General features: G+C 38.3%; 1 protein-coding gene across 1 annotated transcript in view; it reads left to right on the forward strand.

Annotated features, from left to right (window-relative positions):
• DNAH8 (dynein axonemal heavy chain 8) overlaps positions 1-17,072 on the forward strand; it is a 336,143-nt gene that overhangs the window by 78,542 nt on the left and 240,529 nt on the right. Inside the window, exons 20-23 of the mRNA XM_044250418.1 lie at positions 458-577; positions 8,606-8,741; positions 10,120-10,235; positions 14,041-14,147. Coding sequence (XP_044106353.1) covers positions 458-577; positions 8,606-8,741; positions 10,120-10,235; positions 14,041-14,147 — 479 coding nt within the window. The remainder of the gene's footprint in view (positions 1-457; positions 578-8,605; positions 8,742-10,119; positions 10,236-14,040; positions 14,148-17,072) is intronic.

A 17,072-nucleotide genomic window follows, 5' to 3' on the forward strand; every position in this document is an offset into this window, starting at 1 on the left:
TTCTGACATCTTTGCTATGTAGATTATGCATGCCTATTAGATGTGCTATCTGTGATGGCAGCCTGGTATAACAGACAAAACTTGGAGGTTTGGGAGCCTGCTAAACCTAGCTACAACGATCTGCCTTTTGCTATGTATGTGTTCCTTCCCAGGTTACTTTACTTATCTGAACCTTTGTTTCTTTAGCTATATAAATTGGATAGTAAGTGAGTCATGGACCAGAGTAAGGATTAAAAGAGATAACACATAGGAGATTATGGTTCATGATGCTTGCTTGCTCTATAAAACTTTATTTCCATTTTAAGCCTTCTTTGAAGATGTACTCTTAAAATTTCTACCAAATTGTGCTTGGCTCAAGGCCCAAGTTTCTAGATATAACCCTCTAAATTAGTTTATAACTCAAGTACATTTGGATGAAAGAAGAGTTTTCCTCTACATTTATTTTTCTTGTTGGTAGATCAGTGACTTGTGTGAAATGCATATTGATACGGTTCTAAAGGAGATAGCCAAAACTGTGTTAATTTCCCTGCCCGAAGGGGGTGCTACCAAAGTAGAAGACATGTTGACGCTCAATGAGGTATGCATTTATCTATTATGTTTTAATCATAGAAATCCTGGCTCATAAACCTAACATGGAAAACCTAACAGTGGAATTCTCTATCAGTAGCATATAGACATCCTAGCTTTTTTGGAGAGCCTCAGATCCAAAGATTCAACATGGCTTCAATAGCTCAAACCCACGGCCACACCCTAGACTTATCTTTCTAATATCCTCAACCTCAGGCTGGAGTTTCCTGGGTTTCTCTTCTTCCTTTGATGGGTGACCTCAAGTGCCTCTTGGTTTTACTTGCCACAGACTTTCCCTTAAGCCACTCACAGAAATCTGCAAGTCATCTGGAATCATTTCCTCCCTCCCATTTCTAAATTCAGTCAGTCTTCAGAAATAGTGAGGTTTTTGCCTTTTACTCCAAGTTTACTTGAATTGCCTCTTCTTTTCCATACTTACTACCCTTTCCTATGTCGGGCCCTTAAGGTTCATTCTGAGTTTAGCAACTGATATTATGATCTAACTGGTCTCTCTGCCTCCATATTTGGCCCGGTCATATCCATTCTCCACATTGCCACTCATGATCTTAAATCCTTCAAGAGCAGTTTCATCCGGTGTCTACAGGACAAAACCTAACCTCCTCAGCATCACAATATACTGAAATTCTTTGAGTACATATTTATGCTCCATTGACTCAAAATCACAAAGACAGGAACCCTGTCTAATCATTTTTGAGGCCTGGCACATAGCAGTCTCTCAGAAATGCTCACTTTATGTCTTGAACCAGATTCTTCTTTCTTTCTTGCCTGCTGTGTGCTTCAACTACACTCACCCTGCTGGTTGGGGTCACCTTGCTCGTGTCAACCAAAGGTAGCTTTATCTCAAGGGGTCCAATCCAGCCCATGGCATACAGGAACATTTGCTCCTTTTTCTATGGAAATGCAGACTCCTCTTGCCTTTAGGGGTTTGGACAGCCAGCTGGCCTCTTGCCTTAGGACAACTTAGGCATAGGTCAGCTCCTCTATACCCCAATTCTAGAGGACATGGGTCAAGGTCTCCAAGTGGTCCCTTTGGTGTACCCTACACTTATATTTCTACCTGATCTCTACCAATGATCGTACTTCCTTTCTATAATCTCAAGATGGGCAAAGGTCTGATGGTTGCCTCCTCTGCTACCATTTAAGAACTACCTTCTGCATAAACTGTAGGATCTTAATGTCATTTGTTCTCAGCATTGGGGCTTTGGCTATAACAGGGACAACACAAAATGGCCCATTTTTATATCTTGTTCTTGGAGCATGCATGCAAGTTTAAAATGATCATGTCTTCCTAACCATTTGTTCCTTCTATCACTGTTAAGCTTTTATCTTTGAAGACTATTTTATTTGTCATTATTATAGCTACACCAGACTTTTTTGGTTATTATGTTCCAGATATATCTTTCTCTAGTCTGTTTTTTCCAGCCATTTTGGGTTCTCATATTTTAGATTTTTTTCTTCTAAAGAACATTTAGCTGGATTTTGTTTTTAACCTACTGTGAAAAATCTGTCTTTTTTTTTTGCAAGTTACTATATAAATTTAATGCACTTGCAGTTAGAATTCCTATACATTTATTTGTTAAATTGCATTAAACTCTATTATTTTAAAATGATAAATAATGAAGAATAGATAATAAAACATTTTATTAAAGCCACTGTAATCAAATCAATATGGCATTAACATAAAAAATATATAATTTAGAGGAACAAAGTAAAGACTCTAGGAGAAAAAGAGCACAATAAAAAATTAATACACCATCAAAGGTAATATTTTAGTTCAGTGGGGAAAATGATGGATTAATTAAATGGTGCTGGCACTGTTTCTCAGGAAGAAAATATGATTAGGCACCTCTCTTTTTTAATTGTTGAAATATACTTGACATACAATGTTAAATTAGTTTCAGGTGTACAACACAGCGATCTGACAGTTCTGTACATTACTCAGTGCTCACCACAATAAGCATAGTCACCACCTGTCACCGTACAGTATTACAATATTATTGACTATATTCTTTATCCTGTACTTTACATCTCTCTGATGGATTTATAGCTAGAGGTTTGTACCTCTTAATTTTCATCACCTATTTTATCCATCTCTCCACCCTCATCCCCTCTGGCAACCCCCAGTTTGTTTTCTGTATTTATCAGTCTGTTTCTGGTTTTTTTTTGTTGTTGTTTTTGTCTGTTCATTTGATCTTTTGTTTTGTTTCTATCAATGTTGTTATAAATGGAAAGATCTCATTCTCTTTTATGGTGGGAAAATAATCCATTGTTTCTACATATCACATCTTTATCCATTCATCTATTGGTGGACGCTTGGGCTGCTTCCATAATTTGGCTATTATAAATAATGCTGCAGTAAACATAGGGGTGCATCGATCCCTTTGAATTAATTTTTTTCTTTTTTTGTGTGTGTGTGCAAATACCCAGTATTGTGACTACTGGATCATAGAGTAGATCTATTTTTAACTTTTTGAGGAACTTCCATGCTGTTTTCCAGCACAGTATGGCTGTGCCAGTTTGCATCCCTATCAATAATACAAAAGGGTTCCTTTGCCTCCACATCCTCGCCCAACACTTGTTTCTTGTGTTTTTTATTTTAGCCATTTTGACAGGGGTGAGGTGGTGTCTTATAATTTTGATTTGTATTTCCCTGATCGGGGACATTGAACATCTTTCCATATGTCTCTTGGCCATTTGTATGTCTTTTTGGAAAATGTCTTTTTGGCGTTAAAATTTTTTCCATCTTCGTTCAGTGGAATCCTTCAGGCTGGCTTCTATATTTTTTATATGACTCCGGTAGTCTTTGAAAGCTCCCTTGCTTTCTGGAACTATAGGGTATCATGGGCTTATCTTGTACATTTCCTGTCCCAGATCTAGGATCACCCATTTCTCCAGTCAGCCCTCATTCCTTTCCACATTACCAGTACAAAATAGTATATGGAGATCACAATTTGGGTCTTAGGAAAGGCACTCAATTTTAAACTTTTGGCTATTCCTTATAGTATTATTTCTGTATCTCCCAAGTAATATATCTGGGGTGCTGCTTCTTGAATTGACAAATTTGCACATTATTTGCTTCCTGCTTTAATAAGTGAGCATTTATTTCTTTGACCCTATCCTCTATCACTCCTCCCTTGTTTTCTCAATATAGTTATAAAATAATTTTTAGTTAAACAATAATGATAAATAGCAACACTTAATTATGCCCATACAAATATTAGCCAATGCAGAACCATATATTGTACATGTAATGTATTTTTTCTTAAACAACTTTTTTTTGTTTTGCTTGGGGTTTCTAATTGTTTCTGTTTTCACACGTTCTTTCAAATACACTATTATATCGGACTCCCAGTTTTCCCCCCAAGAGACTTCCTCTCAGAGCCCTCTGACTACCCGTTTTTAACCTGGCTTGATTAGTCTCTAGGTCAGCTGCAAAATTATTAACCTGGAACTCTCGCTGTCTGCTCTGTTTCTTGAATTCTGTATTATTCTAGGAGGGACTGCCCTTCAGATGCTGAAAAGGCCTTTTCTGAGCAAATGAAATTTTCCAAAGAAAAAGTCTCCTGCTTCCTGCCCCATGGGGGTGGAGGGGGCAATTTCCTGCCTGTCATTTTCTTCTCACTCATTCTAGAATCTGACTCTATGCACTTCACACCAGGCCTTACTTACAAACAAGCAGAATACAAAGGAACAGGAAATATCTCTTATCAGTATCCTTCTTTTTGTTCCATCTACAATGATAATCATTTTCTATTGGTATGTACCTATAACTGTTGTGGGACAAAAATTCACACTACCAGATAGAATTTACTTCGCACACACTAACGAAGAAATTTTATATGCATAGAAAGAGAAACCGATCACACAAATCAGGGAAATTAGAATAAAGTGTGACCGAGTTTGAATGTGGTGATTGCATTGATATCCCACCGGCAGATGTTATTACTATTAGATAAGTGATAAGTTAAGATATAAGAGCTGGAATTTTGAAGAGTGCTTTGCCAATCAATATGTGCCAGTCACTTGCATCAGACGGATCCAAGGTCTAGTAATTTAAACCTGTCATCAGGTGGGCCTTTATAATGAAGGCAGAGTAAGATTTATAATGACAGGACAATTCTGGTAATATTCTGGACTGAAATAGTTTTGGAAACACACTACAATACACCTACTGCTAATTTTGGTGGGAGGTTTGTGTGGGCCAACCGGGGGTTTCAAACCATATTTCAGACCGGTGATATTCGCAGTCTGGGACGTGGTCCTTGACTTGGAGCATCTAACTGTGGTTTTAGGGGAGATTATGTTCTTTTTAAAAAAAAACTATCAACATGGGACGCCTGGGTGGCGCAGTTGGTTGGACGACTGCCTTCGGCTCAGGGCGTGATCCTGGAGTCCCGGGATCGAGTCCCACATCGGGCTCCCAGCTCCATGGGGAGTCTGCTTCGCTCTCTGACCTTCTCCTCGCTCATGCTCTCTCTCACTGTCTCTCTCTCTCAAATAAATAAATAAAAAATCTTTAAAAAAAAAAAAAAAAAAAAACTATCATCACTGGCTTCACTCTGGATCCTTTGCTCCATGCTGCTGAGCCTGGGACTCGGCAAAGTGCATTTATCCTTGGCCACCTGGCTTCCTTTTAGACTTTGCCAATAGCAGTGATAGAAGGAGGGTGGAGGAGAAAGAAGAGACTTACCCTTTCCAGCTTTTCTTTCTGTTCCCAATATAGTCAGACAACCTCTCTTGGCTGGCAGTGGCAGTCAGTCCTATGTCCTAGCTTTTTCCAGCCCTTCCAGAACTCACCTCACAGGCTTCTCAGATGTACCAACCCCACAAGGCCCTGCCCTGAGGCAGGAGCACCGGCTGGGCAGCTCCCTTACTTCCCAGCTCCAGGTTCTAGAAACTCCAGCCTCTTGCCTTTGCTCTTCCAGGTTCAGGAGCTGCTTCCTGCAGTAACTCTCCGTGTGACTTTTGTGTCTCTTTTTGCCTTTTTGAGTCCTTTAACAGTTGTTTAATCACTTCTCTGTATTACGTTCTCTCATTCTGTCGGGTAGAATAGCTGGTGCGGCATCTGTTTTCCTGACTGAACCCGGACTGACATATCTGGATCTCGATAGGTACACAAAGGGAATAGAAAATCAGGGAAATGTGATCCAAGTTATGATAGGAAGACTGGTAAATACATCAAAGGGTATTAAAAGCTATTTCAACCAAATCAGCTTGGCTCCATAGAGACAGAAAGTCGATTGGTGGCTGCCAGCTCTGTGAAGATGGGTGAACGAGGAGGGATTGCTAATGGGTCTGAGAATTCTTTTTGGGGGAGATGAAAATATTCTGGAAATAGCAGCAATGGTTGCACAGCTCTGTGAATATACTAAAAACCAATGAATTGTATACTCTACAAGGATAATCTTTGTGGTATTGTGTTGTGAATTGTATCTCATTTTAAAAAAATAAAAAAGAAAGAAAATTAGTTTGACGGTTTTCCGGTCTGTCCTTGGACTGCCCTTTAGTTCAGGCTGCTCTTCACTGAGTTCTGAGAAGCCTCATGGAGGAAGTTCCAACCTCTTTTCAAAGTCTTGGTCCTCCAGATGGGCCCCAAATCCCACTCTTTTCTTTGTTTTTTTTTTTTTTTTTCCCTAAATTATTTATTTATTTATTTGATAGACAGAGATCACAAGTAGGCAGAGAGGCAGGCAGAGACAGAGAGGAGGAAGCAGGCTCCCTGCTGAGCAGAGAGCCCGATGTGGGGCTTGATCCCAGGAGATCTTGACCCGAGCCGAAGGCAGAAGCTTAACTCACTGAGCCACCCAGGCCCCCCCAAATCTCACTCTTTCTTGCCCTCTTGGCAACCTTCCTCCCACAGTCTTCTTCCCTCTCTTCTCTATCTTCATTTTTCCCCTCCACCGAACCCCTCCTTCTAGCAGTCTAATACGTTCTCTTGTCTTTTCCTTGTCAACAAACAAAAATCTTCCCACACCTCCCTTCATTTCTCATTCACAGCCCAACTTCCCATGTGCGCTGCCTTCACTTTCCCATCTTTCCCTTCCCATCTCCATTTGTGTTCCCCAGTTCCTGGCTCAGATTATTTCTGGCATGAATTAATATTTTTAATACCTTTATGGAGATATATGATTCACACAACATAACAACATACTCATTTAAAGTATACAGCCCAGTGGTTTTAGTGTATTTACAGAGTTGGGCAACACAGTTTTATAACATCTTTCATCTCAACCCTTCCAGCCCTGGGTGACCACTAATCTGGGTTCTGCCTCTTCAGAGTTGTTTGTTTTCCCTGCTCATCTAACATGGCTCTCACCACTGTCATTCCAATGTTAACCACTGTGTTGAATTAATCAGAAAGGCTGGAATGAATAAGTCTTCCCAGGTGGGAAGAGCTGGCGCGGTGGGGAGGGCATCGGAGAATATCTCCAGGTCAAAGGAGGAACACCACTTCTTCTGAGACTGAGAAAAGAAGAGGGTGGGTTCAGATACACACAAAGTGGAATAAATGAGAGAGAGAGAGAGAGAGAGAGACTTAGAAGTAGCTCTCTCAATCCAGTAGTCAAAAAAGGAACATGCAAAGGCAGTGCATGAGAGATATGGGACTTTCTGAGGCTTGTCTGTATGGAGGTTATTGCTTAGACAGGCTCAGATCCCCTTGCAGAAGTGAGTTTGAAGGCCTGTGTCGGCTGCTCCCTTTTATTTTTCTCTTCCCTAAATGGTATGGACATCATAGACATGTCAAAAGACCTGTTCAACCTCATAGGCCAGTTTTCTTTTCTGAATTTAATTAGTTCTTAATTTCTTCCCAAAACCTATTAGAAAAGTTCAGAAAGGCAAAGTCCTGGGTTTAAAATCAGGCAACACTGGTTTCAAACTCCTGCATTGTCCAGTTGCTATGTGACCTTGGACAAGTTGCTGATTCTTTGAGCCTCGGTTTTCTCATCTGTGATATGGGGACAATGATATTACTTATCCCAAGTGGTTGTCATTTAATTAAATGGGCTATTACATGGGAAGCTCTTAAATAGATGCCTGGCATAAATGAGCCTCATGCTCACTTTAAAACCTTATTTCGTTTGAATCTCAAAGCAACTCTTTGGATTGTCCTTTTTTTTTAAAATTTATTTATTTGACAGAGAGAAATCACAAGTAGATGGAGAGGCAGGCAGAGAGAGAGAGAGAGGGAATAGGCTCCCTGCTGAGCAGAGAGACTGATGCGGGACTCGATCCCAGGACCGTGAGATCATGACCTGAGCCACCCAGGCGCCCTGGATTGTCCTTTTTTGAAACCACTTCTCATTTTCAATGTTTGACATCCTTATCTCTTTTGTTCTTCAGCTTTCTAAAAAAAATTTTGTTTTTATTTCTTTCTTTGTTTTGTTTTTGTTTTAGTTTTATAAGTAAACTTTATATTCAACATGGAACTTGAACTCATGATCCCAAGGTTAAGAGTCTGTTCTACCTACTGAGCCAGCCAGGTGCCAGTCATCATTAAATGTGAATGTAGATGTTTACGGGTGATTGGGTCAGATAAAAGTCAAAGACTTTGAGTTTTTCTTTTTCTCTCTTCCTTTTCTTTACTTGGACCTTAGCAGCTATGCCTTTAGCCATTGACGGTTTTGGATCTAAAACATTATGCTACTGGCAACTATCTCTAGTCATTTTCTTTTCTTCTTCTTCTTTTTTTTTTTCCCAAGATTTTATTTATTTACTTGACACAGAGAGAGTGAGCAAAAGAAAGAGTAACAGAGAGCAAGCACAAGCAGGGGGAACAGCAGGCAGGGGAGTAGCAGGCTCCCTACTGAGCAAGGAGCCTGCAGTGGGGCTCAATCCCAGGACCCTGGGACCATGACCTGAGCTGAAGGCAACCACTTAACCAACTGAGCCACCCAGGCACCCCTCTCTAGTCATTTTCAAGTGATGTTAATTATACTTTTAGAGATTAAAGTTATATTAATAGTTTTATAGTATTTTTAAGCATCTGTAAATTAATAGTCATTGCCTTATTTAATAGACATACACAAAAGAATGGGCTGATGTTCTAAACCACAAAAGTAAGCATGTGGAAGAAGCTGTCAAAGAACTTATATTAATATTTGAAAATATTTATGAAGTTAAGTACAGTGGGAAGACAGCAAAACCACTACCAGGTAATTTTGCTTCCTAGTTACAGTGTTTGAGTTATGATATTATAATCACAAGAGTGATGGATATGTTCTCAAGCAGGTGCCTTCTGCTTAGCAGGTACCCAAATTCCAGACTCCCTGAAGGAAAACGTGTTCAGCATACACTATACCATTGCACAAACTACTTAGGCACACAGAGTCCTTATATCAGCTAGAGAATGGTGTGAATTAGATGCCAACCAAGGACCAATGTTGCAAACAAGTCTTAGGCCTGCTATGTTAATCTCTCTCTTTTTTCTTTTAGCACACCATGCTAAAATGTCTGGGGACATTTTTGGTTGTCATATAGCAGAGGGGCTGCTACTGTCATCTAGTGGGTAAAGCTCAGGGATGCTACTGGACATTCTTTAGTGCACAGAACAGCCTTCTAACCAAGAATATCAGTAGGCCTAAGACTAAGAGCTTAAATAACTATCCACAACCTTGGAACTAGAGGGTATTATGCTAAGTGAAATAAGTCAATCAGAGAAAGACAACTGTCATATGATCTCACTGATATATGGAATTTAAGAAAGAAAGCAGAGGATCATAGGGGAAGGGAGAGGAAAAATAAAATAAGACAAAATCAGAGAGGGAGAAAAACTGCTAGAGACTCTTAATCATAGGAAACTGAGGGTTGCTGGAGGGGAGAGGGATGGGGAATGGGGTAACTGGGTGATGGACATTAAGGAGGGCATGTGATCACTGAGCTCTGCCTCTGAAACTAATAATAACTATATGTTAATTAATTAAATTTAAATTTAAAAAGTAAGTATCCACGGCCTGTCTTATTTCTCTTAGAGTTTTTCCTACTTAATTAGCTTTCTTCAAAAGTGTCAAAAACTCCAATTAGCTCATTAAGTTAAAATGCTCAAAAGGTAAACACATATTTTATTTATTTTATTTTTAATTTTTATTTATTTGACAGAGAGAGCACAAGCAGGGGGAGCAGCAGAGGGAGAAGGAAGAAAAGACTCCCCACTGAGCAGGGAGCCCTATGTGGGCTTGATCCCAGGACCCCGAGATGACTTGATCTGAAGGCAGACGCTTAACACTTAGAGCTACCTAGGTGCCCCAACACATATTTTGGAAAGATAATATATAAAGCCCACTTAAAATATTTCTTAATTCTGTTTACTAAGAAGGAGTATATTTAAAGAGTATTTCTTAGTAGAATTACAATTCTGTTGAAATGGGTGATTTAAATTGAATTCAAAGATGATTCCTACTGAAACAAGTCTTAAATTTTTAGATTAAAAACTTTTAAAGGAGAGGTTTCCTAAGAAAATTTGGGTATGTGGAATAAATTAAATGCTCAACATTAAATGTTATACATATATACATTTTTGTTTTTTATCTGTAGAACAGAGGAAACATGTTGTTTTTGGAAGTGAAACAGAAGAGGGTGAAAGCACTGATTATGAGGCTAATATCATTCCTGAGGTTGATGTTAATGATAAAGAAGATGAATTTAAGAAGGTATTTATTATGACATGACTTCATGCAGTTTAGCTGAATGATGACTCCTTGGGCCATAGATGACCCCAAATGATGCTTCCTCTAGGCAGTTCTGCACCCAACCTGTATGGACTTATAACCAACCTGGATTTATAACAAAATCTAGAAAATGTAATTTTTGATTCTACACTGTAGGATCTTGCAAGATCTAGCCATCCTTCTAGTTTTCCCCAACACCATCAAATTTTAAAGTGATTCATCAATGCAATTTATAAACTCATCTCCCTGTATTGTGATTGGCTGTGTTTTCTTAAACAGTAAATGTCAGACTCCTGGGGCTGTAATGCCAGTCCATCCAACCCAAGAGTGGAGAACTCTGTTTTTAGTTACTGTGTTTTATTGAGTTACCTATCTTGCAAGGCCAAATTTTGATTCACTTGGGCCCAAGGATCTGCATTTTTTACTAGCATCCCTGGGATAACCTGTGGACTCCCTTCCAGGAGAAACCCAGCGTGGGCAGATTTTCATGTTGTGTTGAGATGTGTTGAGAATGAAGGTTGACAAGGACATATGGGGTTTCTTGTTCCTTTTTAGGCCTCACCCTTGTCATCATGCACAATTCTGAATGTCACTCCCACATTTGTGCTAATTCCTACTTTCTCCTCTTCCTGCCAGTTTTCTTTTAATCCCTCATCTTCTTTTACTTCTTCAGCTATTTTACACACTTTTACAACTCTAACGAACACTGTAATACAGTTTTGGAAATAATCAGCACACATCTGGTCCACTTTCACCTTCTTGCTCAAGGAGGTTATCACCAGTGGATAGAAAAGCCCTTCTCCACCTCTGAGACTAGATTTTAGCTGTAGATTTCTTCTCAGTACCGTGCTTCAGGTGGCCATCATCAAGTGGCTGGAGGCAGCAGGAGAGAGGAAGTGTACGCCCCTGCTAGCAGTTCTCCTCTTCCAATTGCATTCCCATTGACACTGGCTGGGGTCCTTAGACCAAGGCTGATGATCATCAGAGTCTCTTGAATTGAGGATCACTTGGAGCTGCATGAGTGCCATCACCCCTCAAATCCATCATTCTCCACATTGCTGCCAGAATGGTCTCTAACATAAAAATCGGACTATGTCATGCCTGTGTTTTAGCCTGGCAATTCACCAGGACTGATCCTATTCCTCTTTGCTCAGGCCTGATAACTCTGCCTTCTGACCCAACTCAAACTGGCTGGTCCACCCTATCCCAGAGGATGTAGAAAGGTGTAGAAGCAGAGAGGAACACAGAAGCAGAGAGGAACAGAGCCTGGGCCTGGAGCTGTGACTCACTGTGCTAGCAAGACATGGTGCCCAGATACCTGCCCAGGCTCAGTATTTGTCCTGTGCTCTAACCAATAAACTTGGCAACACCTCTGGGGGTGGGGGGAAGAAGGGCTTAGAAAGAGGGGCAAACCATGGTCCCCAGGGTGGTGGAAATTTCATCCCATATATTTTGGTGTTGTACATGTTAATTTTTTTTTTAAAGATTTTATTTATTTATTTGAGAGAGAGAATGAGAGAGAGTGAGCACAAGCAGATTCCCCACTGAGCAGGGAGCCTGAGGTGGGGCTCGATCCTGGGACTCCAGGATCATGACCTGAGCTGAAGGCAGATGCTTGACCAACTGAGCCACCTGGGTGCCTTTGTTGCCACCTTTAGAGAGGCAGGTTCTCATCCTGCCACTTGCACTAAGTTCCCTGGACCTGAAGTTTTGTGAGGAGAGGTCTTGAATGGTCCCTAACATTAGGGTATGTGGCTGCTAGTGTATCATTTACAGATGCTTTCAATTTTTTCCTTTAGATCTGTTAATATTTGCTTTATATATTTTGATGCTCCTGTTGGGTGCATCTACATTCATAAATGTCCTATCTTCTTGCTGGGTTGACTCCTTTTAGCATTAAGTAATGCCATTCTTTGTCTTTTTATACAGTCTTTGTTTTAAAGTATGTTTTGTCTGATCTGAGTAGGTACTTCAGCTTTATTTTCATTTCCACTGCATGAAAGATCTTTTCCCATCCTTTAACTTCCATTCTGTGTGTGATTTACTTCTGAAATGAGTCTCCTAGAGGCAGCATATAGATTGGTCTTATTTCTTTATCCATTCAACTACTTTGTGTCTTTTGTTTGGAGAATTTAGTCCTTTTCATTTCAAGTAATTGTTGATAAGTATATAATTATTGCCATTTTGCTCATTGCTTTCTGGCTATTTTTGTTTTCTATTTGTTCCTTTCTTCTCTTGTAATCTGATGACTTTGTTTACTGTTATGTTTAGATTCCTTTCTTGTTTTCTTCTGTGTATTAAGTAAAAGTTTTTACTTTGTGGTTACTCTGAGGGTCACATAAAATATCCCATTTAAATAGCAGTCTTTTTAAAATTGATAGCAACTCAATTTAAACATATTTTAAAACTTTATTTTTTCTTCCCCACCTCTAGTTTTTATAATTTGGGTGATACACTTTATATCTTTTTATTTTATACTTCCTTTAACTATTAAAATTTTAGCTAATTTTACTACTTTTATCTTTTAACCTTCATGCTTACTTTATAAGTCATTGGTTCACTACCTTTGTCATATATTTAGTTTTTCCAGTGAGGTTTTACTTTCATATGTTTTGTTATTATTAATTAGTGCCAATATTTTTTTTTATCATAAAGAAATCCCTTTAACAATTCTTTAGGGCCAGTGTAGGTGATGAACTTCTTTAGCTTTTGCTTATCTGGAAAGCTATGAATCTCTCCTTAAATTTTAAATGATAATCTTGCCACTTGCCACATAGAGAATTCTTGTTTGGAAGGGTTTTTGTTTTGTTTTGTTTTTGTTTTGTTTTTTCTTTCAGCACTTTGAATGTGCCATACTACTTCCTTCTGGCCTATAAAGATTCTGCTGAAAAATCTGTTGATTGCCTTATGGGGTTTCCCCTTGTATGTGAAACATTGTTTTTCTCTTCTCACTTGTAGGATTATCTCTTAAATTATCCTTAAATTTTATCATTTTAATTGCAATGTGTCTGGGTGTGGATCTCTTTGGATTCATCTTAGTTGGAACTCTGGGTTTTGTGCATGTGGATGCCTGATTCCTTCTTCAGACTAGGCAAGTTTTTAGCCTTTATTTCTTTAAGTCATTTTTCTGGCTCTTTTTCTCTCTCTCTTCTCCTTCTTGGTTCCCTATAAGCACTTTTACTACTTCGTGTTAAAGGTCCCTTAAGATATTTTCACTTTCTTAATTCTGTTTTCATTTTGCTGCTTTGTCTGGGTGAGTTCCATTACTTTGTCTTCCAGCTCACTGATTTTTGTCCTTTTACTTCACTCAGCCTGCTGTTGAACCCCTCTAGTGTATTTTTCAGTTCAGTTATAACTTATCTTTGGTTGTTTCTTTCTTTCTTTCTTTTTTAAGATTGTATTTATTTATTTGAGAGAGAGAGAGAGCACGAGCAGGGGGAAAGAAGGCAGAGGGAGAAGGAGGCAGAGGGAAAGGCGGAAGCAGGCTCTCCACTGAGCAAGGAGACTGATGTGGGACTCAATCCCTGGACCCTGGCATCATGACCTGAGCCAAAGGCAGATGGTTAACTGACTGGGTCACCCAAGTGTCCCTCTTCAGTACTTTCTTGTATTTTCTCTCTTTATTGAGGTTATCCTTACTGTGTTCATCCTTCTCTCAGTGGTGGGTAGGCCTGGCACTCAGTCTGACTATAGGACACGTCTGTGACTGCTCTGATACATTGGTGGGTGGGGAAGCTTGCTATGCCACCATCTTGAACCCAACTCTCAATATGATTTTTTGTTACAGGAATGTAAAGAGGTCTATGCTTTTTTCTCTCATCAATTACTAGACAGTCTTCAAAAAGCTACACGGTTATCTTTGGACACAATGAAAAGAAGAATATTTGTTTCAAGGCAAGTAGAAAATAAGCTAAGGTCTGGCAATACTATCATAACATAATACTAATAGTACCTCTTATTTTTATTACTTTAAAAATTTTAAAATTTAAAATATCACATTTATGAAAAGACTGTATGAAAATATGTGTGTGATACTTCAAGAACAGTGATCAAATGAACAACCATGTTTCTGGCACCCAGGCTAAGACAAAGAACATTGGACATTATCAATCCCTTTACCAGTCCTTTCTCTGCTCACCCAAAGGTAACCACTGTCCAAATTCATGTTGATTATTGTCTTGGTTTTCCTTACACCCTACCATATGTTTGTATCCCTAATCAATGTATCATTTAATTTTTCCTGTATCTGAACTGTGTTCAGTATTGTGTTTTTGAGATTCATCTATGTTGATATACTTTATTATACACAACCTGTTTATTCTACTGGTGATGGTCATTTGGGTTGTTTTCAGTTCAAGCTATTCTGAATAAAGCCTCTATGAATATTTTTATACCTGTCTCCTGCTACACTTGCTACGAATGGAAGAGTTGGCCCTGAGGTACGTGCATACCTCACTTTACCATGTGATGTCCAACATGAGAGTCCCCAGGGTTCTTCATTCTTGCACACAGTTGTTATTGTTAAACTAAAAAATTCTTGCTAGCAAGGGGGTGTGAAGTTGTATCTCACTGGGATTTAAATGATCATTTTCTTGGTTAATAATGAGCTTGAACATGTTTTCATGTTTATGAGCCATTTGTGCCTTCTTTCCTTTGAAATTCATGTTCTTTTCTTTCTCTTATCTTATCTCAACTTGGCTTCTCTTTCTTCCCTTTTTTCCTTCCTTCATTTCTTTCTTTTTTGCCCATTTTTCTGTTGGATTGGACTTATTCATGGATGTTCTCAGTATTTTACTTTGTTGATGATAATATAGCAGATATCTTCTCCCTCCTGAGCCTCTCTTTTCATTCTTTTTATGGTATCTTTTACTGAGTTTAGAGTATTCAAGTTTATTAATATTTTCTTTAAAATATTCAAATTCATTGATCTTTTTCTTGTGGTTTTTATGTCTTTGAAAAGAAATCATTCCTTACCTCATAATGTCTTCTAAAATTTTATACTATTGTCTTTTATATTTAGGCATTTAATCCACATGGTATTGATTTTTGTGTTTAATATGAGGTAGGAGATCAATATATTTTTTCACATGGTTAATTAATTGAGCAAATGAAAGTTGTTGAAAATATTACTTTTCCCTTTGAGAGATTATTTATTTAAAGACTTCATTTATTTGGAGGAGAGAGTGAGATGGTGAGAGAGCACAAGCAGGGAGAGGGACAGAGGGAGACAGAGAAAGAGACTATCTGCTGTGGTGGAGCCTGACTTAGGGCTCGAATCCTGGGATCCTGAGATCACGACCTGAGCCAAAGGCAGGTGCTTAACTGACTGAGCCACCCAGGTGCCCCAGGAGAGTTATTTAAATGACATTGAATCTCTAGATCAACTTGGGAGAATTAGCATCCTTACAGTATTGAGTCTTCCATCCAGAATTATGGATTACCTCTCCATTTAAGTCTTCTTTACTATTTCTCAATGATGTTTTATATTTGTCTGTGTAAAAGTCTTGCACATTTTTGTTAGATCTATTCATTGACTATTCATGAATTCATTGATTATTCATGAATTTATTAAAATTAAACAAACCAAATTTATTTAAATTAATTATTATTAATATTGATCATTTAATAATAATATTTAAATAAATTTAATTTATTTAAATTAATTTAAATAAATTGATCACACTGTTATAATCTCCCAATGTGTTGTGAACACATTGGCAAATTTACAAATTTTCCTTCTCTTTTGGTCAGTTCTTGTTTTAAGTGCTTTAAGCCTATGCTTAAAGGTGTGTAAAAAATCATAGTAGCTAAATCTGTTTAGAACACTGTATTTTTAATTTTTATTTTATTCCTTTATGTTTGTTAATCCTAACTCCTCAAATTCTTTTTTTTTTTTTTTTTTTTTTTAGATTTTATTTATTTATTTGACAGAGATCACAAGTAGGCAGAGAGGCAAACAGAGAGAGGAAGGGAAGCAGGCTCCCTGCCAATCAGAGAGCCTGATGCGGGGCTTGATCCCAGGACCCTGGGATCATGACCTGAGCCGAAGGCAGAGGCTTTAACCCACTGAGACACCAGGCGCCCCTCAAATTCTTTTTAGTCTGTTATTAATTTTCCTTTACCAGCTTTTTTTTGGTATATTGCTTTTTAAGCCTTTGTTTAAATCTTACTGTACAGTTTTTGTTGTATTTCTTAAAAGATTATTTTTTAAAGATTTTATTTATTTATTTGAGAGAGAGAGAATGAATGAGAGAGAGAGAGCATGAGAGGAGAGAGGTTAGTGGGAGAAGCAGACTCCCTGTGGAACAGGGACCCTGATCCAGGACTTAATCCTGGGACTCCAGGATTATGACCTGAGCCGAAGGCAATCACTTAACCAACTGAGTTACCCAGGTACCCATTCTTGATTATTTTTATTCAATCTGATTATCTCTGCTTTTAAATAGAGTGTAATTTGTTTACATTTTTTATGATTTTTTTCATGTAGCTATACTTAATTTTTGACATATCAGTTTGTGTCTTCTTTTAGCATCTGTTTTCTTTGGTTCATTTCATTACCTCTGTTATCTTTGGGATGGATAATATTTTCCTTCCCATATTTCAGTTTTTAAAGTAGTTACCCTTAAATTGAGAATACGTATGTCTTGCTCCAGTTTTTTTTTAAAAAAAAATACAATCTATGGTTTTTCAGTTTTCTGGTCTTATTTCTAACTACAAAGGCGTTGGCATGCTTTACTCACTGAACTGTATCTACCTTGTTATTGCTGCTTGATGGTTTCATTTTACCTTTTTTTAAAACAAGAATACTGGCATATTTTA

The sequence above is a fragment of the Neovison vison genome, chromosome 1 (genome assembly GCF_020171115.1).
Source record: "Neovison vison isolate M4711 chromosome 1, ASM_NN_V1, whole genome shotgun sequence".
Lineage (NCBI taxonomy): Eukaryota > Metazoa > Chordata > Mammalia > Carnivora > Mustelidae > Neogale > Neogale vison.